Consider the following 25,615-nt stretch of genomic DNA (forward strand, 5'->3'; position numbering starts at 1 on the left):
ATACAATGTCTCCTCTACGGATCTTCAGTCTTCATGTTGGAAGTGTAGGATAAGAAGAAAGCCAGATGAAAACCGAAAAACTGAGTTTGATAGCTGCAGTCACTTAATTACGGCCATTATCCAGTATTCGGGAGACAGTGGGTTCGGACCCCACTGTCGGCAGCCCTGAAGATGGTTTTCCGTGGTTTCCCATTTTCACACCAGGCAAATGCTGGGGCTGTACCTAATTAAGGCCACGGCCACTTCCTTCCCACTCCTAGCTCCTTCCTGTCCCATCGTCGCTATAAAACCTGTCTGTGTCGGTGCGATGTAAAGCAACTTGTAAAAAAAGAAAAACAACAGTGAAAAGGAAAGAGAACAATAAAGACAAATATAAGTGGAAGGAACACAAAAGTAAAAAATCATGTCATATATAGAAAGAGAGGAACATGAATTGTAGCACATAATAGGATAAACATATTGGCAGGTCAATCTGAGAAGAGGCAGCAGTAAGAACAGGAGACAAGGACAAATATGAAAACTCCTAAGACCAAGAACAATCTTTCCATCTACAAATACTGCTGTCTGCACATCATCCAGGTCTTTTTTGCAGCTGGTTACAGCCCTGTAACTTATTTATTATTCTGTACACTTCAACATCATCCACAAAAAGCCTTGTTTGTGATTCCAGTTCTTTACTCATATAATATATATACACTATGTGATCAAAAGTATCTGGACACCTGGCTGAACATGACGTGCAAGTTCGTGGCGCCCTCCATCGGTAATGCTGGAATTCAATATGGTGTTTGCCCACCCTTAGCCTTGATGACAGCTTCCACTCCACAGGCATACATTCAGTCACATGCTGGAAGGTTGCTTCGGGAATGGCAGCCCATTCTTCACGGAGCGCTGCACTGAGGAGAGGTAGCGATGTCGGTCGGTGAGGCCTGGCGCAAAGTCGGCGTTCCAAAACATCCCAAGGGTGTTCTATAGGATTCAAGTCGGGACTCTGTGCAGGCCAGTCCATTACAGGGATGTTATTGTCATGTAACCACTCCGCCACTGGCCGTGCATTATGAACAGGTGCTCGATCATGTTGAAAGATGCAATAGCCATCCTCAAAGTGCTCTTCAACAGTGGGAAGCAGGAATGTGCTTAAAACATCAATGTAGGCCTGTGCTGTGGTAGTGCCATGCAAAACAACAAGGAGTGCAAGCCCCCTCCACGAAAAGCATGACCACACCAGAATACCACCGCTTCCGAATTTCACTTTTGGCACTACGCACGCTGGCAGATGACGTTCACCGGGCATTCGCCATACCCACACCCTGCCATCGGATCGCCACATTGTGTACCGTGATTCATCACTCCACACAACATTTTTGCACTGTTCAATCGTCCAATGTTTACGCTTCTTACACCAAGTGAGGCGTCGTTTGGCATTGACCTGCGTGATGTGTGGCTTATGGGCAGCCGCTCGACCATGAAATCCAAGTTTTCTCACCTCCCGCCGAACTGTCATAGTACTTGGAGTGGATCCTGATGCAGTTTGGAATTCCTGTATGATGGTTGGAATAGATGCCTGCCTATTACACTTGACGACCCTCTTCAACTGTCGGCGGTCTCTGTCAGTCAACAGACGAGGTCGGCCTGTACGCTTTGCGCTGTACGTGTCCCTTCATGTTTCCACTTCACTATCACATCAGAAACAGTGGACCTAGGGATGTTTAGGAGTGTGGAAATCTCGCGTGCAGACTTCTGACACAAGTGACACCCAATCACCTCACCACGTTAGAAGTCTGTGAGTTATGCAGAGCGCCCCATTCTGCTCACTCACGATGTCGAATGACTACTGAGGTCGCTGCCAGGGAGTACCTGGCAGTAGGTGGCAGCACAATGCACCTAAGATGAAAAACTTATGTTTTGATTACATAGTGTATAGTACGGTATATAAGAAAACAGTACAGGTCCACTAATACTGCTTTGAGGAATTCCACTCTTAATGATCACAGGATAATTTTGTGGCCACTCGGTTATGGGTAACCATTACCACGGTACCTTAACACATTTTTTACTTCATGGACATTATTTCTGTGCCCTTATCCATTTTAGATTATCATTTGAATTATTTCTATAATATTTCTGTGCATGGGAGCCATGATGCACACAGTGCATCAGTGGTACCACTGATGAGCTTTTCGCCTGCAGTGCCGTTTGACGCAGCGTACACGTCATGACAGGTACTGAAGTGGAATTAGGGAAAGAATGTTTTGTTTGATCGTAGATATTCAGTAACTCTCTTACAACAGATAAATACATTTTTGAACATTTCTCACAAAAAATCAGTGTTACTGCCTTGTGAACAATCGCTGTGCAATGGAGCTAGTTAATACAGTAGCCTGTAATAGTGCACTGCAACAAACACAGGTAGATATGGCATTGTTTGGAGTTAATTACCGGTACTTCTATCTTTTGTGGAATTCCACGAAATATTGCTCACGACACAAGCCGGGCTGTCCTGGACACACTCTAGAGTAGAGCATGCAGTCCTGTCTGCACGGCTTCCGCGATCTATGCCCATTCTCCTTAGCCACACATTTACTGGCAAAATGTGAAAATGTGTTCCTATAGGTGGTGTTACAGATTTTGGGAGCCTACAAGATGATGCTTCTTCCACTGAGAGAGACCTGTAACCTCACTATTCTCTATTGACATCACAGAAAATTATGCCGAATTGTAACCACTACAGAGATAACAACTAACAATTAACTTGATGCCCAGTTGGAGTATATGTTTAACAACAGCTTAACAGTGCACAGATAAGAGGTCCCCTTGTTTACAAAGGTACTGGTGGAAATACGAGATTTAATATTTGGCGTTGTCATGGGCACTAAGTGAAAGTGGAGTCATGATGCACATGTTTCGTCATTGACCACGAACGTGTTAAGGCTTACCTTAATGGACTGTTTCTGAGAAAAGTTTTGGAAGCCTGGACAAAACAATTTGAGGATACAAACCTTGACAGTAGCACATCTTGACCTGTTTTAAACTCAGTCCTGCTTGCCGTGTACGTACAAGTTTCTATGATGAGGAAATAAATTTTATATGTGGAAGAAAACCGGGAAATGTGTGCCTATAAAGAACATTATCCTTCTCTTAGTTAGCAGGACATTGCAAAACATTTTTCATTGTTGTGGGGATATTTTGGAGTATGTAACATCTGTCATGGGATTGTTCTAATAAAAAATACAGACATTTTAAATTTAAATGTTGATGAATACTATTTCAGAAAATCCCTGTACAGTATATTGTTACATAGACACTTAAGTCATTCAACTTGCTGTTTCAAAATAGTGACCACAATTTAACATCACCCTTTTCATTACACCAACAAATGTCTGAACAAACAATGGCGTTATAATGAGGGATAATTGTAACTTGATTTGTCACTACTTTTTTCCTTTCCATTACTTATAATATTTGCAGTGTTTCCCTATATTTAGACATTGTCTCATGTTTCACTGTATAAATTATTTCTGTTTTCCAGGTTCTCAATACTTATGCAACTAAACTCACTGGCGGTGGAGGTCTTGACTCCATTTGATATTTACTACGAGAACCCAGATGAGGGTTTGTGTTTCATTCCAAAGATGAAAGTATTAAGTAACGAATGGGACCAATGCCTGATGAGAAGACTGTGTGATATAATTAAAACTTAAATGTGTAACTACATCCTAGAACATCAGTGCTAGAAGAACACTGTTATAACCGAACAATGACACTAATCAATTTGTTGAAAAGTGAAAGATGTGCTCTCTATATTATGTGTATATTATTTGTTATTTACTGAGATAATCACATACATACCTTTTAAAGTGTAATAATATTATATCAGTAATTTATATGTTCCTGTATGTCTGTGTTAGTTGTACATAAAGACTGCACTGACTTCATGTGGCGTGCTATGGGTCATTCTTCTCACTTTCTGTGTATGGTACGTTAACCTTCGCACTACAAGTGGAAGAAGAGTGAGTGAGGAGGAAAAGGTTTGGGTGGCACACAGTTTTTAAGCCTGTGTGTATTATAGCTATCATAAATGTTGAGTAAAAGTATTTTAATGAAATTAAACAGTTAATTCGTCAGCCAATCCTTTTTCATTTTATTTCAATTTTTAGCATATATATATTTCCTCCTTTTTAGGGTCTTCCTCACTGCTATTATTTAGATCATCATCAGATTCAATGTTAATTAATAATAAACCATGAAATTACTAGCATACAGTCATTTTAAATGAACAAACACAATAAAACTTCAAAAATTAAGAATCTTTTAAAGTCATAAATTTAAGGATAGTGACCTTGGTTGAATGGTCAATGGCCTTGATTTAGAGGGTCCCAAGTTTGATTCTCAGCTGGGCCTGGGATTTTAACTGTGAATGGTTAACTCCTTTAGAATTGAGACTGGGTGTTAGTGTTTGTATCAATACACATCTTCATTGACATACAACACATCACACTACCAACCATCACAGAAACACGCAGTGATAAGTATGTTCCTCCACATAGGGTTGGTGTCAGGAAGGGCATCCGGCCGTAAACTGGTCCAAATATTCCTGTTTCGACAACTTCAAGAAATTGGGAAAAGGCCAGGGAAATGAGAAAACAACTCATTTGTGAGTTTTAATGTGTCTCTTATCCTAGGCTAAAAACATTGTATGAAACATAAGTATTGTTTTCTTTGGCACCACCTAAAACTGAATTCGATGTCTAATTTAAAAAAATGAAATAATGAGGAATGTGGGGAACTGAAAATGTCATACAAATACTGGATTGTGTCCACAGTACTACAAACTCAACAACATTGATACGGCTTTAGATACCAATGAAGATAGTGATATTAATAAGAGTCTGCAATGTTTTTAGACTAGGATGGTGAAGAGACATTAAAAGTCACTATACTAATGAATTTTTTTTTTTTTAAACTTTACTTTTTTAAATTTTATTTCATGTTCATTTGAAGTACCTACAAAAACAAAAAAATTCTGGTATATGATCAACCCAACCTTCATATTCAAGAATGTTGCAACACAGCCAGTAGAACCTGACACAGAGAGAAAGGATAAATACAATTCATAAATTTTCCACTGCCTTAATAGAATATAATTATCACCTCAGAAACCTTCATGTTGTGGGACTAAATAGTAGGAGCTAGAGACAGGATTACATCTTGCTTTGTTGACTTCTGCAACAGACTGAGAGTCAACAAAGATGTCATCCACGCCATTTCCCTTACAGCACTGAAGGGATCAGTCAAGGTATTAAGACATCTTTTACATTCATCCTCATGTTAATGTATTTCAAGTGCCGCAAAAAATCCCAAGGCTTTTTTGTTATAAGTATATTTCATGTCCTTCATTCATAACTTCTTTAGGCTGTTCATTTATAAACTGGTTGTAGAATTATGGATTCTTGTGATCACCTGTAATTTCAGGATGATTAATACATTTTTAAAAATTGTAGCCTAGTAATTTGTATAGTTTGATAAATGGTATAGTTTCACTAACTCATTTTTTTTAAGTATGACACTGATCTAAAAAATATGACTGAGGAAACCCTTAAGAGGTTGAAATATGTATGCAAAAACTTGAAATAAAGTACTAAATGTTGTTTAACTGTTTGATTTTATTAAAATGAATTAGTCAATATGGATTAAAATGACTTTCTTCTTCTTTTATGTTACCATACAGTATATCATAAAGTTCTAAATGCACAAGGAAATGGGTAATACCATTGTTATATGATCTGGGAGAGGAAAAACAAACATGTCAGCAAAAGGTTTTAAAGATTCTTTGGCATAATACATTTTTTGGTTTATATTGCATAAATTACATGATATCTTAGATTGCATGCTTTTCAGTGTTAATATTATATCAGTGTGAATATGAAAGAAATCTCCCGTTGTTTGGACTCAGTTATTAATATAAATAAAATGGCATACTAGCATATGTTGAAAGAACAAATGTTATTAAACTCAAATAACTGAAGATGTCCTCTTGACTGGATGAAACATGTCATTTTGTGTTTAATAACGTCTTTTCTTTCAGCTCTTAGTGTAAACCCAGCAAATTATTATGAGCTCTGTAGCAGCACTATAGAACATGCTGACAAATCATCCAAATAGTTCAATAGTTGAAAACATTCCACAGAACACAGGAGTTACAATTTTCTTCACACAGTACGTCTGGTGTGGTGCTGTTATTAATACTGAAATGCATATTGTTCTCTGAGAGGAAAGGCAGGGTAAACCTCTACAATTAGTAATAGCCAGCACTATACAATGTATAATATAATGCAATATATTGATATTTATACAGACTACAAATTTAGAGTAATGTAGGCCTGTATTTTTTATTGTACTATTTCACTTTGTCCACTGTGGCAACCTGTAAATGCAGGAAGTTGATGGTACCACAGTAGATTATCTTTCTCTCTCCCCCACTCCTACAACACCAATGAAAAATGGACATCAAAATATTTCCAGAATACTTGGCATTCCTTCATGCATAGAGGTAGTGGAGAAAAATAGTTGAAGATTCAGAGAAAGTGACTAGAGCTTTTACCACATAACGGCTGTGAGTAGCGTGCAGGTGACAGACCAACCTCAGCACTGGTGACTTGATAAAGAGGGAAATTATAACCCACAGCTTACTTTCGCTGGTACTGGTCTGCCAACAGCAAATCACTCAATGTTTGTACATTTGCCACTGTGTTGTGAAAGACTGTGTTATCTTTCTTTAGAACAGCGTTCTAACTCCCGTCTCTTGAGTTCAGACAATTGTAAGTGTTCTGCTTCTTCAGTTCTGTCACATTTATTTTCATTATCTCTCAATGAGCATACTTTGGAAGATTCACTATTAATTTTTACATTAATTATTCACTAAATGCTCTTATTAGTTTCCACAGGTGCTATTAATGGTTATTCCCCTTTTTACTTCTTACAGCTATTTGTTCTTCCACCTGGCATCTTCAGAAATTCTGAGGTAGCTAGTTAGTTCTTGTGTCAAGGAAAGCACCCAGTCTGAGAATTACATCCTAATACAGTATAGTGTCCCTCCACCCATACCCCTTTCTTCATCCAATATCCACTTCTTATTTCCTCTGCTTCCATTGAGAGACATGTATTCTCAACTGCAGTCTTACCTATTGAGACTATGAACAGCTTCCCATTGGGTTCAGTAGTTCACTGAACCCCTTGTCACTTAGAAGCCACTTTGTGTGGAATGTCATTAAGTAGATGAATAAGTATGGATGGTGTTTTCAAAAATAAGAAGGATCATAATATGAAAACAAAGTTGGAATTCAAGAAGGCAAATACTTGTTTATAGAACAAATTAGAAATTAGAATAATTTACAAACGGGATGTTCTGTAAATTTCCAACTTTTTTGAAATCATTTAAGAAAAGATTAGGTAAAAAAATTGATAGGGAATCTGCCACCTGGATGACAGCCCTACATACAGATTAGTGGTGATTGAGTAGGATGTCATCCATGTCATTACCCATTTGTTTACTTAAAATGCATTTTAAAACATGTGAGACTCTCCACAGAAAGTTGCAGATTATTTATTTTCTATCTCTGTCACAATGCTCTCCTTTGCTGGTCACTCACACTGTCCTACTCTCTCCAAATATCCCTGGAACCAGCAGAACAAAAGCACAGTTCATCTCTGTATTTTAACACTTAAAGGAGGTGGGGGGGAATTGGCAGATCTAGGCCTATTTCTAAGAATGTTCTCATTAGTTAGTAGTTTTCTTTCCTGTGGTGCAGATTTCTATTTATTTGTGAAAACCAGTGTTGTTGCAAATATGTTTTATGTATGTTACAGTGACAGGCTAAAATGTGTGTTTTATAATGGTAGAAAACAATGATAAATGTTCTCCAGGAAATTAACTTTAAAAAAAAAAGACTGGAAATGAAAACTTTGGGAACGTCTAATATTATATTTATTTTATCTCAGAATGAGTTAATATCCATCGAAATAAATGCTGTACCATATTAATATTGTAAATTTAAAAATAAATATGTGAACTCCTTTACCATTATATTTTTGCTTCATATTTTTTTACCCAGTGGCGCAACAGCCCCGTAGGGCCATGGCCTACCAAGCGATCACTGCTCAGCCTGAAGGCATGCAGATTAGGAGGTGTTGTGTGGTCAGCACAATAGATCCTCTTGGCCATTATTCTTGGCTTTCGAGACCATTTTTTCTTCTTCATATAATACTGGTAAATTCAGAGGTAGTCAGATTTATGAAAGACAGACAAAATGTCCATTCGACTCTCCATTTCATATGATGTTGGCATGTAAAAGATCTCTGGGAACACATTTGGTGTTTGCCTGACAATATTAATTAAAATCTCAGCCAGAGATGCCCAAGAGAGATTCGGTTTACTCTTCTAAATAGTACATTTGAGTAAAATAGAATGTTGAACTTGACAACCAGGCAGCCAGATGGCATCAAATTAATGTTCCTGTACACCGTAGCTGAGGCTGTGTGGTTATTATTATTACTAGTAAATTATGCTACAAAATGTGCCAGTGTAACATTAGAAAGAGTTGGTTCATTTGAATCCATAAACCTGAGATGAATTCAAGGATTGTGACTCTGTTTGAACTTGCAGTTGTCTTTATACTAAAGTTTGAATTATAAGTTTACAAAGTTGTTTAATAATAAAACATCTTCAAATCACCATTTCCTTTTTGAGCTCATTATTCTGATGTATTTGCTTAAAGACTTAAAACATTGATTGATGATGGAGGAATTTTTCAGGACGTATTTTAATGAAACTTGCCTGAATAAATATATCATACCAGAATCTTTCAGTTTTTTGTGTGCCTCTGAACCTTTTCTTCCTATATAAATATCTGCAGGACAGAAAATATTAGTGTTGCTGGGGTAATAACGATGGCCGTGTTTGTTTTCTCTAGAATTCCTCTGTTGATCTATTTGCAAGTCTTGATGTTGATATAGTGGTATCATTAAGTGTAATAGTACTCATATTCAACTTTGTTTATGTGTGAACTGTTTAGAAATTAAGGTACCTGTACATTAGTTCTCTTTCCCACATCTTAGACTTTTTAGTGATGAAAATGCTGATTGTCCTTTTCTACCTTGTGGCAGAAATAATGGAGCCAGTGTTGTCAAGCACAGAGTCTTTAGAAGACAATTTCAAATTTCTTTTGACAGTACAATACTTTTGTTGTAACATGTGGAAGCTGAGTGGCATTATCACCACATAAAACTGGAGGTCTCCTGTTTCTGGTCACGATAGTAACTGTGATGTAAAACTCCACTAAAACTTGATTAATTTGAACCTGAAGGGTCAAGAAAATATTCACTTAACCTTGAATTTAAATTAAAGAGAATCACTCACCATAATGACCCAAATCTCAAATTCAAATAGATTCCTACTTTTTCATAGGTTCCGCTAGCTGCAGTGACAATAGAATATGTCAAAACAATAACAGACCATAAAATTGTACATGACATTTTATCATTAAAAAGAGTCTAGCTGGTGTCCACTCAATCCATGCACAAGTAATGACAGATATTTTACCAGGTGTCCTCATGCTACACCTTCCAAACTTTCAGTAGCCAGTGAAATGTTTCATTGCATCTGCTGACACCTGTTAGTCAACTCCACATTATAGAATTCTGTATCTAGGCCTAATGAATGGATTTTCTCAGATACCGCAACTTAGAGTTCGCCGCCTAGAGAAGACTGCTCAAGGAACATACCCTCAGATGACCGAAGGCTTGAACCTTTTCTTAATTATGTAACAACTGCAATTCTGTTTCCAGCACTAGCATGAATCTTCCATCAAACATCATATTTTGAGGTAGGAGAGTATTTTTACTTCAAATTAAGAAATATAATATTCAAATAAAATATTAAAAATCAATTTTTAACATTGTGTTGTGTAGGAATGATAATGGACTGCAAGAAAAATTCAAATTATTCCCAAATTTGAATTTAAAACATTCAAATTAACCAGATTATACTATACTACTTAGATGAGAAAGCTAATAGGAGCTCAATATACTGCACATGCTTAGAAAATAGATGGACTAGAGCAACTTGGCAGGCAAGAAAATGTTGACAGAATTCACATAAATGGATGAAGTGCCCATTCACATCCAAATACATCAAAGCATTCAATATTTATCTTCATCTACTAACCTCCTTGACCTGAAATACTACGGAATTGGACATTAGCTAGTGTTCAGGTTTATTGAAGCACCTAGCCTCAAACAATGGAGTGTAACAGTAGACTACCTCTGCTGCTTTCTTATATGGATTCACTGCCTCTCATGTCAGACAACTCTACATTTGACCTCATGAGACTGAGTTCAAAACTGTTCCAGCTCTCAGACCTTGGATGAGCTGAAATCCAAACCCAGGGCCTCCAGGCAAGAGATCAGATATTCTTTCATATACAGTATCTTCCTTAAGAGGCCTACACCTGTATTTTTTTATGAACTAGCTACTAATAACATATCTATGTCTTCATTCACTGTAGCCTCACCTTCTAGTAGACTCTTTTTGGAGGAATGAATAGTATTTCGTTATAACTGAAGTTGTTATCTTGCTATTTTGCCCTATTTCTTTTCTAGCTTTTCTAAACTCTTTCTTGATGGTGTTAAGAGCTGTCATGATGATTTAACAACAAAGATAAATGCTGCTTTAGAATGTTGATGATATCAGTTATGTTCCATAGAAGTTCTAATTTTATCTGTAGTGTTGCAAAGTACAAAGTTTCATTAAGTCAAAAGTAAGTTTCCCTATGTTTTGTTGATAAACAGGTAAAGACAGGTCAAGATAAAGAAAACGGCTTTATTTTAGCACCATTCGTACATTTATCATCATATTACTAACATTGCTGATAAAATGTTTCTTCAGGGATTTTTATGAAATTGCTAAGTATGACCAGGAGAGAGATCTGTTAACAGCTCTTCAGAGGAAAGCAAAATATGTTTTACATCACACCAAAAGAAACAGGTCTTGTGGCAACAATGGGATAGGAAAGGGCTAAGACTGGGAAGGAATCAACCATGGCCTTAATTAAGGTTCAGCCCCAGCACTTGCCTGGTGTAAAATTGGGACATAATGGAAAACCATCTTCAGGGCTGTCAACAGTGGGATTTGAACTCACTATCTCCCAGGTGCAAGCTCATAGCTACGTGGCTCAAATCACGCGCACCAGGCTGAGTGGCTTAGACGGTTGAGGAGCTGGCCGTCTGACTCCAACTTGGCAGGTTCAATCCTGGCTCAGTCCAGTGGTATTTGAAGGTGTTCAAATATGTCAGCCTCATGTAGAAGATTTACTGGCATATAAAAGAACTCCTGCAGGACAAAATTCTGGCACCTCGACGTCTCCGCAAAACCGTCAAAAGTAAGTGGTGAAATGTAAAACACAATAACCCCCCCCATGGCACTACAGCCCTTGAAGGGCCTTGGCCTACCAAGCGACCACTGCTCAGCCCGAAGGCCTGCAGATTATGAGGTGTCATGTGGTCAGCACGACAAATCCTCTCGGCTGTTATTCTTGGCTTTCTAGACCGGGGTCGCTATCTCACCATCAGATAGCTCCTCAATTCTAATCATGTAGGCTGAGTGGACCTCGAGCCAGCCCTTAGGTCCAGGTAAAAATCCCTGACCTGGCCGGGAATTGAACCCGGAGCCTCCGGGTAAGAGGCAGGCACGCTACCCCTACACCACGGGGCCTTGCTTTGTATTATAAGTTTCACTCTGTGTATTGTTAAGGCATTTGTGTACAAAATGCACTGAGATGTCAACATAATAATACATTTTTTATTCTGAAGCAAAGTTTACAACTTCTAGAATGTGAACTCATTGATTTCCTTGATTGCACATCTCTCCTGTATTTCCTCCTAGTGCCACTCAGTTTTATAGGGGAGAAATGTTCAGGCACCCACTGATATCCCACACAACTCGTAGGACATCAGGGGTAACCACAAGTAGTTTGAATGTTCGACTGGTTCTGTAACCTTGCCGAGTATATACCAGTCATATGGCCTGTTTTGCAACTCTTTAACTGGTGTGACTACAAGCTATCAGATACTTCCTGAGAAATAAAACAGGGAAACTTACGTTTTTGACTTAACCCTCGTGTAAAGATTTTGTATAGGAGAATTTTGTGGCATGTTTTAGGTAGAGACAACCTCATCAGTTCAGTATTTATGATGTGTAATATAAATTTATTAATATTTTATAATGAAAGCCCTAGATATTTCACTAATGGCAAAGCACTGTTATAAATGCAGCTTTTAGTATATAACTTCCCAAGATTTCATAACTTTCTTCTAATTTGGCAACACTGGATGGACAATTTAATACCAGATCTTTTTGCAGTAAAATACAGTACCATAATATGTCTGTTATTCTACAATTAGCACAACATCAATATGTAGAATTCTATGAAAGAATCTCATTGTTACTGTATAATTACTATAGCTAGACATGCTCTTTATATATATATATGTATGGAAGTGTTTTACTGTACCAAAAAACATCAATTTCAATGTATTGTGTAACATCATATTGGACTGATTGATTGATTTCTTTTTCGAGACAGTTTACACAGTATAAATGAAAGGTAAAAGTGATGAAAAATGGATATGCTTTTGAAAATTCTGTATTTGTACCTGCCTATGTTGAAATTTGATTAAATAAATTATATAATTTCAAAGAATGGGGACATTTTTAATAAACTGAATGTTTCCAGGCCTGTCTGGCTCCTTGGCTGAATGGTCAGCATAGAGGCTTTCGGGTCAGAGAGCTTCGGGTATGATTCCCAGCTGGATTGTGATTTTCACCTTGCATGGTTAATTCCTCTAGCTTGGGGACTGGGGTTTGTGTTTATCTCAGTACGCATCTTTATTTACACACAACACATCACACTACCATCCACCACAGAAACACATAATATTGAATACATCCCTCTGCATATGGATGGCACCATGAAAGGCATCCAGCCATAAAACTGGACTTAACCTACACATAGCATCGACTCCAAATAATTGAGATAAGACCAGGAAGTAGAAGAAGAAGACTGTTTTCAATAAATAATAATGTTATTTGGCTTTACGTCCCACTAACTACTTTTACAGTTTTCGGAGGCGCTGAGGTGCTGGATTTTGTCCTGCAGGAGTTCTTCTACATGCCAGAAATTCTACCAACACAAAGCTGACATATTTGAGCACCTTCAAATACCACCGGACTGAGCCAAGATAGAACCTGCCAAGTTAGGGTCAGAAGGCCAGCGCCTCAACCGTCTGAGCCACTCAGCCTGGCAAGACTGCTTTCAGCCCTGAGCAGTATGTTGATTTAAGGCAATTTTTCAAAGATGAATCCTTGTTCTGCAGCAGAGAGAAATTTAATTTCTTCTTCTTCCTATTCCAATGCCATTTCCTCACAGAAGGCTGGCAACCATCATAGTGTCATTTTTCCTGTCTTGCATTTCCCATACCATAATTGCCATATCATGGATGTGAAACCACTCAGAGGTTTTACACCCAAGATAATTTTCTGTGTGTCATCTATATTCTTTTATTCAATTAGTATTAAAGATAAAGATAAAGAACTGCTGATAAAACAGGCATGAGAGAGTTTTTAAAAAGTAACTATGATCGGTGGAAAACGGTAAATAAGAATGCAAACATACTCTGGGATGTGTTTAAAGCAATTGTTGAGGAATGTGAAAACAGGTTTGTACCTTTAAAGGTGGTAAGGAATGGTAAAGATGCACTATTATTATAAAAGAGAAGTAAAGAGGCAAAAAAGGAAGTGCAGGTCGGAAAGAAATAAAGTTAAAAATGGCTGTGAAAGTGAGGAGAAACTACTGAAGGAACTTACTAGGAAATTGAATCTAGCAAAGAAGTCAGCTAAAGATAACATGATGACAAGTATAATTGGCAGTCATACAAATTTTAGTGAAAAATGGAAGGATATGTATAGGTACATTAAGCCAGAAACAGGTTCCAAGAAGGACATTCCAGGAATCATTAATGAACAAGGGGAGTGGTTTTTTTTTTTTTTTTTTTGCTAGTCGCTTTACATCGCACCAACACAGATAAGTCTTATGGCGACGATAGGACAGGGAAGGGCTAGGACTGGGAAGGAAGCGGCCATGGCCTTAATTAAGGTACAGCCCCAGCATTTGCCTGGTGTGAAAATGGGAAACCGCAGAAAACCATTTTCAGGGCTGCCGACAGTGGGGTTCGAACCTACTATCTCCCGAATACTGGATACTGGCTGCACTTAAGCGACTGCAGCTATCGAGCTCGGTAGGGGAGTGTGTACATGAGGATCTTCAAAAGGTAGAAGTATTCAGTCAGCAGTATGTAAAGATTATTGGTTACAAGGTTAATATTCAGATAGAGGAGGTGACTACTACTAAAGAAGTATTAAAATTTACCTATGATAACAACATAAGATACAAAAGTTGAAAACTAGAAAAGCAGTTTTAATTGATAAGATTTCTGGGGATATACTAAAGACAATGGGTTGGGATGTAGTACCATATCTGAAGTACTTATTTGATTATTGTTTGCGTGAAGGAGTTATACCAAATGAATGGAGAGTTCCTATAGTAGCCCCTGTATATAAAGGAAAGGCTGATAGACATAAAGCTGGAAATTACAGGCCAGCCAATTTGACATGAATTGCATGTAAGCTTTGGGAAAGCATTCTTTCTGATTATATTAGAGATGTTTGCAAAATTAATAACTGATTTGACAGAAGGCAGTACGGATTTAGGAAAGATTATTTCACTGAAGCTCAACTTGTAGGATTCCAGCAAGATATAGCAGATATCTTGGATTCAGGAGGTCAAATGGACTGTATCGCTATTGACTTATCTAAGTATATCTCCGCCAAAATTCCTGAGGCTATACATAGATATACATAGATTTCCTAGAAGACATGGCTGATAAATTTATTAACAACAAAAAATGTCCAAATTTCATATCACCTCTGTACAGAAAATATACAGTATATGCCTTCTCTTTGCCCTAGGCTGGCAAAGTTCATTGTGTTCCAGCTGCTGTTCTAATTTGACCCTGGGACACCTTCCGATAGAGGTCTAGACAGTCTGGATGATCTGGAAGTTCTAGAAACTCTCGGTGGTCTAGACGTTCTAGAAATTCTGGATGGTCTAGAAGTTCTTGTGATATGAGCATTGGTCGAGCTTGTATACTCTGCACTCGCGCCCTGGATGTGTTTGTGAGTTGCATAAACACCTTCTGCACAGATGAAAATGATTGTAGAAATGACCTCAGAATGATTTGCAACACTTATAAATTGTACACTCAAAGAATTAATCAATTAATAAATTTCACTTGACAGAATATTAATAAAATCCTACCCGTGTCCTGAGATTAATCACTTGAAAGAAATTGAATGCGGTAGAATGTCACTAAAATTGAACACACAACTCAACATTGCTTCTGGAAATGTTAGTAGACTGAGTCGAATGTCAAATAGAATTGAACTCCTAACACAGAATAGCCACTCAGAAAATGGTATGATTGTATAACTTTGCACTGTCGAATGTCACTGGAATCGACTTAGGAAGTAATACAAATAACGCGATACTTGGTAAAATAAAGTTTTATCACTCGGTGATTGTTCATAAGTTTGCATGATATCTTATAAATTTGAAGATAATCACTTCAATTAATTAGCAACGAAAATATTCATCCTGTGAAATAAGTCTCGTTCACTTTAGTTAATCACAAATAACATTGTAACACAAATGGAGTTGAGTCTGTCTACAGGCTCTCCTTGAATACTCTTTACAGAAGCACAAGTTCTAATACACTATTCATAGTCAAGAACCTATGGAATGTTTAGGAAGTATGTGAGAAATAATCTCCACTTTGCAAAAATACAAGTTCAGTGAAGCATTCAAAGTACTATCTCAACCTTTCATCACTCGAGGAATACTAAGTTCAAGTATAATGTTATACTTTGTCAAAATATTTTAATCACTCAATGAAAACTTAGGTTTTAAAGCACTGTTTGAAGTCTCTCACTCGAAGAATATTATGATCAATTTGAAATGTAAGCACTCGGTTATTTAACGAAATATTTTAATCACTTTGAAACATAAGCATTGGGTAGAAAATAATACAAGTCCCAGAAACACATAACTTGAATTAAAGAAATGATTAGTCACTTGGAAATGACCCCAAATTAAATTACAATGTTCAAGTTCACATTGAGAAGTTTTATCCCTCGCGAACGGACAACACTGAAAATTTATAAGTCCAGTTTATGTTACCGTGGAGTTAAAGTTTTCTAAATATGAAGTACTTCATCAAACAGTTGACACTCAGCGAAACCATAGTTTTGCAACGAATAATGCCACCAGCCGACCGTCCGGTCTCGGCTGTGGTACTTGACCAACTTAGACCTGCTAAGTGGCACTCCTTTTATACAAGATTTGTGGACATTTAAGTTATTGTATTCTGTTGAATATCTCCTTCGATGCTGATCGGATTCTCTCCAAACTTGGTGAAAATGGGAACATAAAATTGGTTAACACAATAATGTTGTGCTCTTAATTTTATCTTAACCCAAAAAACGTTATTAGCAATAGAATGTTTTGAATGTTCTACCGGCTGATGTAATCCAGCTGTGACATCATACATTCCACGTCACACTCTGCCTGCTGCTGCAGCCCGCTGTGAGCTAGCGCACGGCGTGTAGTTCGATGGTGGCAGTAAACACCGGAGTTGAGTAAAAGAGCTAAACGTAAACGCCGGTGTAATCGGGTATGCACTTAAACATAGGTATTAACCAGAATTAAAACTATTAGAAAAATAATTAAGTAATAATAATAATTAATATTATTATTTAGGAGAGCCGGCACAAAATATTGAATTAATATTGAATTAGCAATACGATATGTTTCATAAACACGTTGTAAGATGGACATTATTTTTTTAAGGGTGAAGAGTACACTGATCACGGAGACATCTGTGAAATTAATGTCAAGAAGCATGGCTGTCCTTCACGGACATCGTGGATTGCGACCTTAACACCAAAAAATAGTAGGCCCATTCCTATATGGCATAAGAAACTGTCTGACGTCATGGACCAGCTTCCCTACATACCTGCAGTGCATCATGGATATTATTTATCTCTGACTCAGTACGAAACCACAGAGCAGGTTGAGGAACCTGAATTAATTGATGGCACTTTCTTAGATGACGGTACCGAGCTCGATAGCTGCAGTCGCTTAAGTGCGGCCAGTATCCAGTATTCGGGAGATAGTAGGTTCGAACCCCACTGTCGGCAGCCCTGAAAATGGTTTTCCGTGGTTTCCCATTTTCACACCAGGCAAATGCTGGGGCTGTACCTTAATTAAGGCCACGGCCGCTTCCTTCCCACTCTTAGCCCTTTCCTGTCTCATCGTCGCCGTAAGACCTATCTGTGTCGGTGCGAAGTAAAACAACTAGAAAAAAAAATTAAAAAAAATTAGATGACGGTGAGAGTGACGTGATCGGTGATCAGTAAAGCCAAAGTTTGGCACTGAAACTTTGGTGATAGTCAATGACAAGCCACAAAATTATGTGTGTTAATGTTTTTTATACTATGTACATTAGTTAAAAAGGTTCTGTTTCATGTTACAATAATACCTTAATGTATATAGTACCTTATCATTCAATAAACATATCTCTTATGTCCATCACCTGATTTATGGAATTTTTTGAACCTTCATATGGCTCTCCTGTAAAATTTCCTCAATGTGGCTTACCATTATCTAGCCCCAAGCACCTCAAATACGAAAAGTCCTGTCAGTTTTAATTACTGCATTGATTAGGTGAAAGTTCCTTTTGAGGTTCATTGTAAGTAACTAGGTGTTAATGTAAGGAAAGATCTTCATTGGGGTAATCACATCAATGGGATTGTAAATAACCATAAAGTGGGGTAATTTCGGCCATACAGGGTAACTTCGGCCACTAACGAATAGCAACACTTATTTTCTCATGTTTCCTATACTGGGAAAGATGAACCACTTGCAACAACTGAAATGCACATACAATGGAATTCTCTATCAACACTTGGTAGTCCATAGAACATTGGCGGGCTCATTGTTGAGTGAAACTACTTTTTTCGCAGCCCCGAATATTGTCTTGTCTGGTAACATCAGAAAACAAACTGTTCTCTTTCTCCAGTATTCAATTCTCCATTCCAGTGGTTTATGGGGTCAAAATGTAAATACGTCCGGTAACTGATCAACACAATTTGATGCATTTTATTCAAATAGGTTTTTCAGGGAATAGTTTTGTGATAAACGTTGTCCTCTTCCGGGGTAACTTCGGCCATACCAAGAACATACAGGAAAACATTACACGTCCGTGGGTATTTTAATTACAATCCTGTTTACTTCAAGAACGCTTCAGAAGAGATTAATAAAGGCACAATAACAATAAACGGGGAAGTTTATCCCGAAAGGGACGGGATAGACAGTTCTCATTTTCAATGATAAATAGACGGATATCAGATGACCTGGATGATACACATTTAAGAACTTGATTGACAGTCCACATATTTCTAATTTAGAAGACAGTGTATTATGAGGACAGTCTACAAGATTGCTTCTTTTCCAACCTCCTTTTCTCTCCGTACAATTGGGCTTTATGATTTTTGTACCTTTTATTTATTATCTTTTGTACCATTACAAATATTTATGCAATGCAACATGTAATTCAAACAATGCTTGTACACTTAGGCTAAATAAAATAGTTTCTTCTTTGGGGAATATGTGAATTTGACCACTATACACCTGTTTCACTACAAATCATTTTAATTTGTTTGTGATTGGTGATACTGGGAATTCTGCAGGTTTTTAAAAACATTCACGGTGGCCAAAGTAACACTACATCGAAGAAAACATTTCAATGATCATAATTCATTACTGATTAACAATTAGAATTATGTTCATATTTAAAAATGAAGAACAAATATGGCAGAACTTATATTATATTTCTCAGAAAATTAGAGGGAATATTTCACATTTTAATTTTAAAATATACAAGAAAGTGGCCAAAGTTACCCCATTTTACGGAACATGGTTATGAGGGTATTTAGAAGTTGTAGCAAGGATGTAAAGAAGAGGGCATATAAATCTCTGGTAAGATCCCCAACTAAAGTATGGTTCCAGTATATGGGACCTTCAGCAGGATTGCTTGGTTCAAGAAATCCAAAGAAAAGCAGCTCAATTTGTTCTGGGCGATTTCCAACAAAAGATTAGCATTACGAAAATGTTGCAAAGTTTGGATTGGGAAGACTTGGGAGAAAGAAGACGAGCTGCTTGACTGCATTTAGGCCAGTCACCCAGGTGGCAGATTCTCAATCTCTTTTTTACCTAGTCTTTTCTTAAATAATTGCAAAGAATGAATATCAAATTTTCATGACCGCATTGTAATCAAAACTGACTTTCAGCCTATTAGGTAGTGTTACGTACATTTAGTATTTGGAATTTGGAAATTTATTGAACATATCCATTGGTAAACTATTCCAGTCCCTAACTCCTCTTCCTATAAATAAATAATTGCCCCAGTTTGGCTTCTTGAATTCCAACTTTATCTTCACATTGTGATCCTTCCTACTTTTAAAAACACCAAACCAAACGAAACCCCATGGCACTACAGCCCATGAAGGGCCTTGGCCTGCCAAACGATTGCTGCTCAGCCCGAATTCCTGCAGATTACGAGGTGTCGTGTGGTCAGCACGACGAATCCTCTCGGTCGGTATTCTTGGCTTCCTAGACCGGAAATTCTGACCCTGCCGGGAATCAAACCCAGGACCCCTGTAACCAAAGGCCAGCACGCTAACCATTTAGCCACGAAGCCGGACTTTAAAAACACCACTCAAACTTATTACCGTAGTCTACTAATGTCATCGCATGCCATCTCTCCGCTTACAGCTCAGAACATACCTTAGTTGAGTAACTCATCTACTTTCTCCCAAGTCTTCCCAGTCCAAACTTTGCAACATTTTTGTGATGCTACTCTTCTTGTCGTAAATCACCCAGAACAAATCAAGCTATTTCCTTTGGATTTTCTTCATTTCTTGAATCAAGTAATCATGTAGAATGTCCCATATACTGGAACCATACTCTTGTTGTAGTCTTACCAGAGACTTACCATATATGCCCTCCCCTTTACATCCTTACTACAGTGATAGGCATCATAATACAGTACTGTATGTAAAGTTTAAAGAACTATTTTAATTTAATTTACTGCTTCGGAAAGAAATGTGATTGTAGCGGGAGATCTGAATTTGCCAGATGTCAATTGGGAAGGAAATGCGAACGACAGGAAGCATGACCAACAAATGGCAAATAAGTTAATATGGGAAGGACAGCTGATTCAGAAAGTGATGGAACCAACCAGAGGGAAAAATATTTTGGATGTGGTGCTGATAAAACCAGATGAGCTCTGTAGGGAAACTGAAGTAATAGATGGTATTAGTGATCATGAAGCTGTTTTTGTGGTAGTTAAAAATAAATGTGATAGAAAGGAAGGTCTTAAAAGTAGGACTGTTAGGCAGTACCATATGGCTGATAAAGCAGGTATGAGGCAGTTTATAAAAAGTAACTATGATCGGTGGAAAACGGTAAATAAAAATGTAAACAGACTCTGGGATGGGTTTAAAGAAATTGTTGAGGAATCCGAAAATAGGTTTGTACCTTTAAGGGTGGTAAGGAATGGTAAAGACCCACCTTATTATAATAGAGAAATAAAGAGACTAAGAAGGAGGTGCAGACTGGAAAGAAATAGAGTTAGAAATGGCTGTGGAAGTAAGGAGAAATTGAAGGAACTTACTAGAAAATTGAATCTAGCAAAGAAGGCAGCTAAGGATAACATGATGGCAAGCATAATTGGCAGTCATACAAATTTTAGTGAAAAATGGAAGGGTATGTATAGGTATTTTAAGGCAGAAACAGGTTCCAAGAAGGACATTCCAGGAATAATTAATGAACAAGGGGAGTGTGTATGTGAGGATCTTCAAAAGGCAGAAGTATTCAGTCAGCAGTATGTAAAGATTGTTGGTTACAAGGATAATGTCGAGATAGAGGAAGAGACTAAGGCCAAAGAAGTAATAAAATTTACATATGATAACAATGACATTTACAATAAGATACAAAAGTTGAAAACTAGAAAAGCGGCTGGAATTGATCAGATTTCTGGGGATATACTAAAGACAATGGGTTGGGATATAGTACCATATCTGAAGTACTTATTTGATTATTGTTTGGCCGAAGGAGCTATACCAGATGAATGGAGAGTTGCTATAGTAGCCCCTGTGTATAAAGGAAAGGGTGATAGACATAAAGCTGAAAATTACAGGCCAGTAAGTTTGACATGCATTGTATGTAAGCTTTGGGAAGGCATTCTTTCTGATTATATTAGACATGTTTGTGAAATTAATAACTGGTTCGACAGAAGGCAATTCGGTTTTAGGAAAGGTTATTCCACTGAAGCTCAACTTGTAGGATTCCAGCAAGATATAGCAGATATCTTGGATTCTGGAGGTCAAATGGACTGTATCGCGATTGACATGTCTAAAGCATTTGATAGGGTGGATCATGGGAGACTACTGGCAAAAATGAGTGCAATTGGACTAGACAAAAGAGTGACTGAATGGGTTGCTATATTTCTAGAAAATAGATCTCAGAGAGTTAGAGTAGGTGAAGCTTTGTCTGACCCTGTAATAGTTGAGAGGGGAGTTCCTCAGGGCAGTGTTATCGGACCTTTATGTTTTCTTATATATATAAATGATATGAGTAAAGGAGTGGAATCGGAGGTAAGGCTTTTTGCGGATGATGTTATTCTCTATAGAGTGATAAATAAGTTACAAGATTGTGAGCAACTGCAACGTGACCTCGAAAATGTTGTGAGATGGACAGCAGGCAATGGTATGTTGATAAACGGGGCTAAAAGTCAGGTTGTGAGTTTCACAAATAGGAAAGGTCCTCTCAGTTTTAATTACTGCGTTGATGGGGTGAAAGTTCCTTTTGGGGATCATTGTAAGTATCTAGGTGTTAATATAAGGAAAGGTCTTCACTGGGGTAATCACATAAATGGGATTGTAAATAAAGGGTACCGATCTCTGCACATGGTTATGAGGGTGTTTAGGGGTTGTAGTAAGGATGTAAAGGAGAGTGCATATAAGTCTCTGGTAAGACCCCAACTAGAGTATGGTTCCAGTGTATGGGACCCTCACCAGGATTACCTGATTCAAGAACTGGAAAAAATCCAAAGAAAAGTAGCTCGATTTGTTCTGGGTGATTTCCGACAAAAGAGTAGCGTTACAAAAATGTTGCAATGTTTGGGTTGGGAAGAATTGAGAGAAAGAAGAAGAGCTGCTCGACTAAGTGGTATGTTCCGAGCTGTCAGCGGAGAGATGGCGTGGAATGACATTAGTAGACGAATAGGTTTGAATGGCGTCTATAAAAGTAGGAAGGATCACAATATGAAGATAAAGTTGGAATTCAAGAGGACAAACTGGGGCAAATATTCATTTATAGGAAGGGGAGTTAGGGATTGGAATAACTTACCAAGGGAGATGTTCAATAAATTTCCAATTTCTTTGAAATCATTTCGGAAAAGGCTAGGAAAGCAACAGATAGGGAATCTGCCACCTGGGCGACTGCCCTAAATGCAGATCAGTATTGATTGATTGATATCTGGTCAAAAAAATACTTATCTGTTCCAATGCAAGCTTGTGTACTTCTGAACATCCACTTCATGCATTGCTTCTTAAAGTGTAATACTTTTAAATGATCCAAACTTCAGCAGGTAATTATAGCTTGGAGTTATGCAGAGTAATTTAAAATTAATGCACTGTGGAAAGATACTTTTCACAATGGGATTTTCAGACCTACTCATCCTCGGCTATTACAGGCTCCTCGTATAGCAAAGTCATCATCCTTTTTTCTGTACAGCTCAGTGTCATCAGATCATTGATCTATTAATGGTGAGATGAGAGATCAAGCATATAGACAGTAAAGAGGAGAGATCCCTGGATGATCTGTTTGAGTTCATCACTCTTCAGGCTATTTAGGTTATACAGGCCTTTTGAATGTATTATCCTACAAGTGTTCTCTTCATCATGGTACTGTCCGGCTCCATTGCTAAATGGTTGGTGTGCTGGCCTTTGTTCACAGGGGTCCCGGGTTTGATTCCTGGCAGGGTCAGGAATTTTAACCATAATTGATGATGAAGACGACACATCCAGTCCCCATGCGAGAGAAATTAACCAACGATGGTTAAAATTCCAGCACGCTAACCATTTAGCCATGGAGCTGGACACAAAATGAGCTAGATTGGCAATCATGAAATATAGAGGTGGTGATGCAGAATGCTTAATGATCTTTGATAATGCCTGTTATGATATTGTTGAGTGACTATTGTTGGGTTACTTAACTGTTTTAAGATATTCGAAGTGTATTTTCTAAAACCTCCCCTGCTGCCAAATACCAGCTTTTTAACTGACCAATTTTCAAGTCGAATGTTGTAATGTTCACGTAAATATGGGAGGCATGGTTCATAAATATCTCCCTTTCCAGTGTCAACCTCAATCACCTGCTCAATGTCTCTTTCAAAATGTATATGTAGTTGGCTCTAGCACTAAAGCAGTGTGATTTTATTGGATGACTGGCAATGATGTGGGCCCGTAGAAGAAACACAGTGAACTTCTTCGGAAATGTGCCACTTCATTTCTTTTAATGCTGAAGACCAGCTGATCTAACCCTGTGATGGTTATTCCTTTGCAGTGCTCCCATGGGGCAGATACCAAGCAGGTGCCCTAAATTTTCAGTCGTGACACAGTCAGGATGATGACAGCCAGTTGTACTTGTGCACCTTCCAGGGACTGTTCAAACCATCAAGATATTGGATTATATTTTAAGGGCATTTGCCCACTCTGAAGATGACAATCCTATGGGATTATTCACCGAACAAATTGGCTTTGGGTAGAGCAGCATATGTTGAGATGCCCCTTCCTCTCAAGGAGTTTGAATCTTGTGTATGAAAGGCTTTCTACCTTTTTTTTTTTTTTCCTCCCTTAAGACTTTTCTTAAACACCTGCCAGTTGGTTTTTGTTATCAGCTCCGTTGGTATTTAAAATGCCAAATATAGATTTCCTCTCACACAGTAAGTCTCTGACAGAGTGAAGGTGGGCATCATTGACATAAAGCAGATGGCTACAGATGTTGTGATGTTAAAGGAGGCCTCCCATTTAGCTTTCACAAGACCCAGTCTCTGGTAATTTCTTGGAGCATAAATCATTCCATCTGGACAGTCATGAGGAAGCCCTATGATTTCTTTCACAGCTCCTCTCAGTAACTTATCAACATCATCTAGAAAGCTATTCTTAATCTTTATTAATGGTGCACACTGCATGCAATATATGTATGAGACTTGGCCATATACATGGGTTGATTTTTTAATGGTGGCAACTATGTTGTAACAATGTCGTGAAACAGACCCAGACAATATAATGTATGCCTGAGGTAGCTTAGATACCCACCCTCCCTCAGCATAAATAAACTTACCCTCCACATGCCATGCATGTGTGCAGGGACAACAAAAAGAACGCAGTTTTGACTGTGTGCTCGTGAAGTACAGCTGTAATGATTTCAAAGCAAGATCAGAGGAGCTGGTCGAAAGTTGAATGCGCTAGAGGTCGCAATGCAAGGCAGTGTTACGAAGGATTACTTGCAGTGAAAGTGCATTACCTTACTGTACTGTAGTACAGTGGGTCAAGGCTTTCAAAGACAGACGACAAAATGTGACAGACATGCTGCGGCCTGGTCATCCTGCAGCAAGTGTTGACGACGTGCAGAATATGAACACCTTAGTGCTGGCTTTTGGAACACTAATTCATGAATTGGCCAACGATACAGGGCTGGTGCCTTTGACTGTGCTTCAAATCCTGAAGAATTGCCTGAGAATGCAGAAAATCGCCTCCAGATGGGTTCCACGTGATTTGACCGAACATAAAAGATGGTTGCGATGTGATGCAGCCTGTACGCACTTAGAGCACTATGAATGCGAAGAATATGGCGGATAATCGCTATTGATGAGACCTGGGCCAGAGTTTGTGAACCACAGTTGAAACGTCAATCAAACGAGTGGCGTCATCACGGATCACCATGAAAAGTAACGGTTCGGTTGACCGGAACCAATGTAAAGGCCATGTTGATAGTTGCCTACGGCTGGGATGGTGTTATCGTAAAGCATACTGTTCCACGAGGATGTACTGTTAATGCGGAATATTACTGTACATTTTTGCAAACGAACCTGGTAGCAGCTCTAAGAAGAAAAAAAACGAAGGACACTTCCTGAATAACCAACCCATCATGCTGTATGGCAATGTAAGGTCGCATGCAGCAGAAGCTGTGGCTGAGTTGCTCAGTCACTGGGGCTGGGAAGTGCTTTACCACCCCCTTTGTTCTCCAGACCTCAGTCCCTGCGACTACAATCTCATCCCTAAAATGAAAACACCACTTCGAGGGGTCCACTTCAGCATAGT

At 38.2% G+C, this 25,615-nt stretch overlaps 1 protein-coding gene across 1 annotated transcript in view; it reads left to right on the top strand.

The window, feature by feature from the left end:
- Positions 1–12,755, top strand: part of LOC136858648 (uncharacterized) — a 247,880-nt gene extending 235,125 nt beyond the window's left edge. Inside the window, exon 12 of the mRNA XM_068225648.1 lies at positions 3,530–12,755. Within this exon, the coding sequence (XP_068081749.1) occupies positions 3,530–3,586 (57 nt within the window). The 3' untranslated portion in view covers positions 3,587–12,755. The remainder of the gene's footprint in view (positions 1–3,529) is intronic.
- Positions 12,756–25,615: the final 12,860 nt, after the last annotated feature.

This window comes from Anabrus simplex, chromosome 1 (genome assembly GCF_040414725.1).
Source record: "Anabrus simplex isolate iqAnaSimp1 chromosome 1, ASM4041472v1, whole genome shotgun sequence".
Lineage (NCBI taxonomy): Eukaryota > Metazoa > Arthropoda > Insecta > Orthoptera > Tettigoniidae > Anabrus > Anabrus simplex.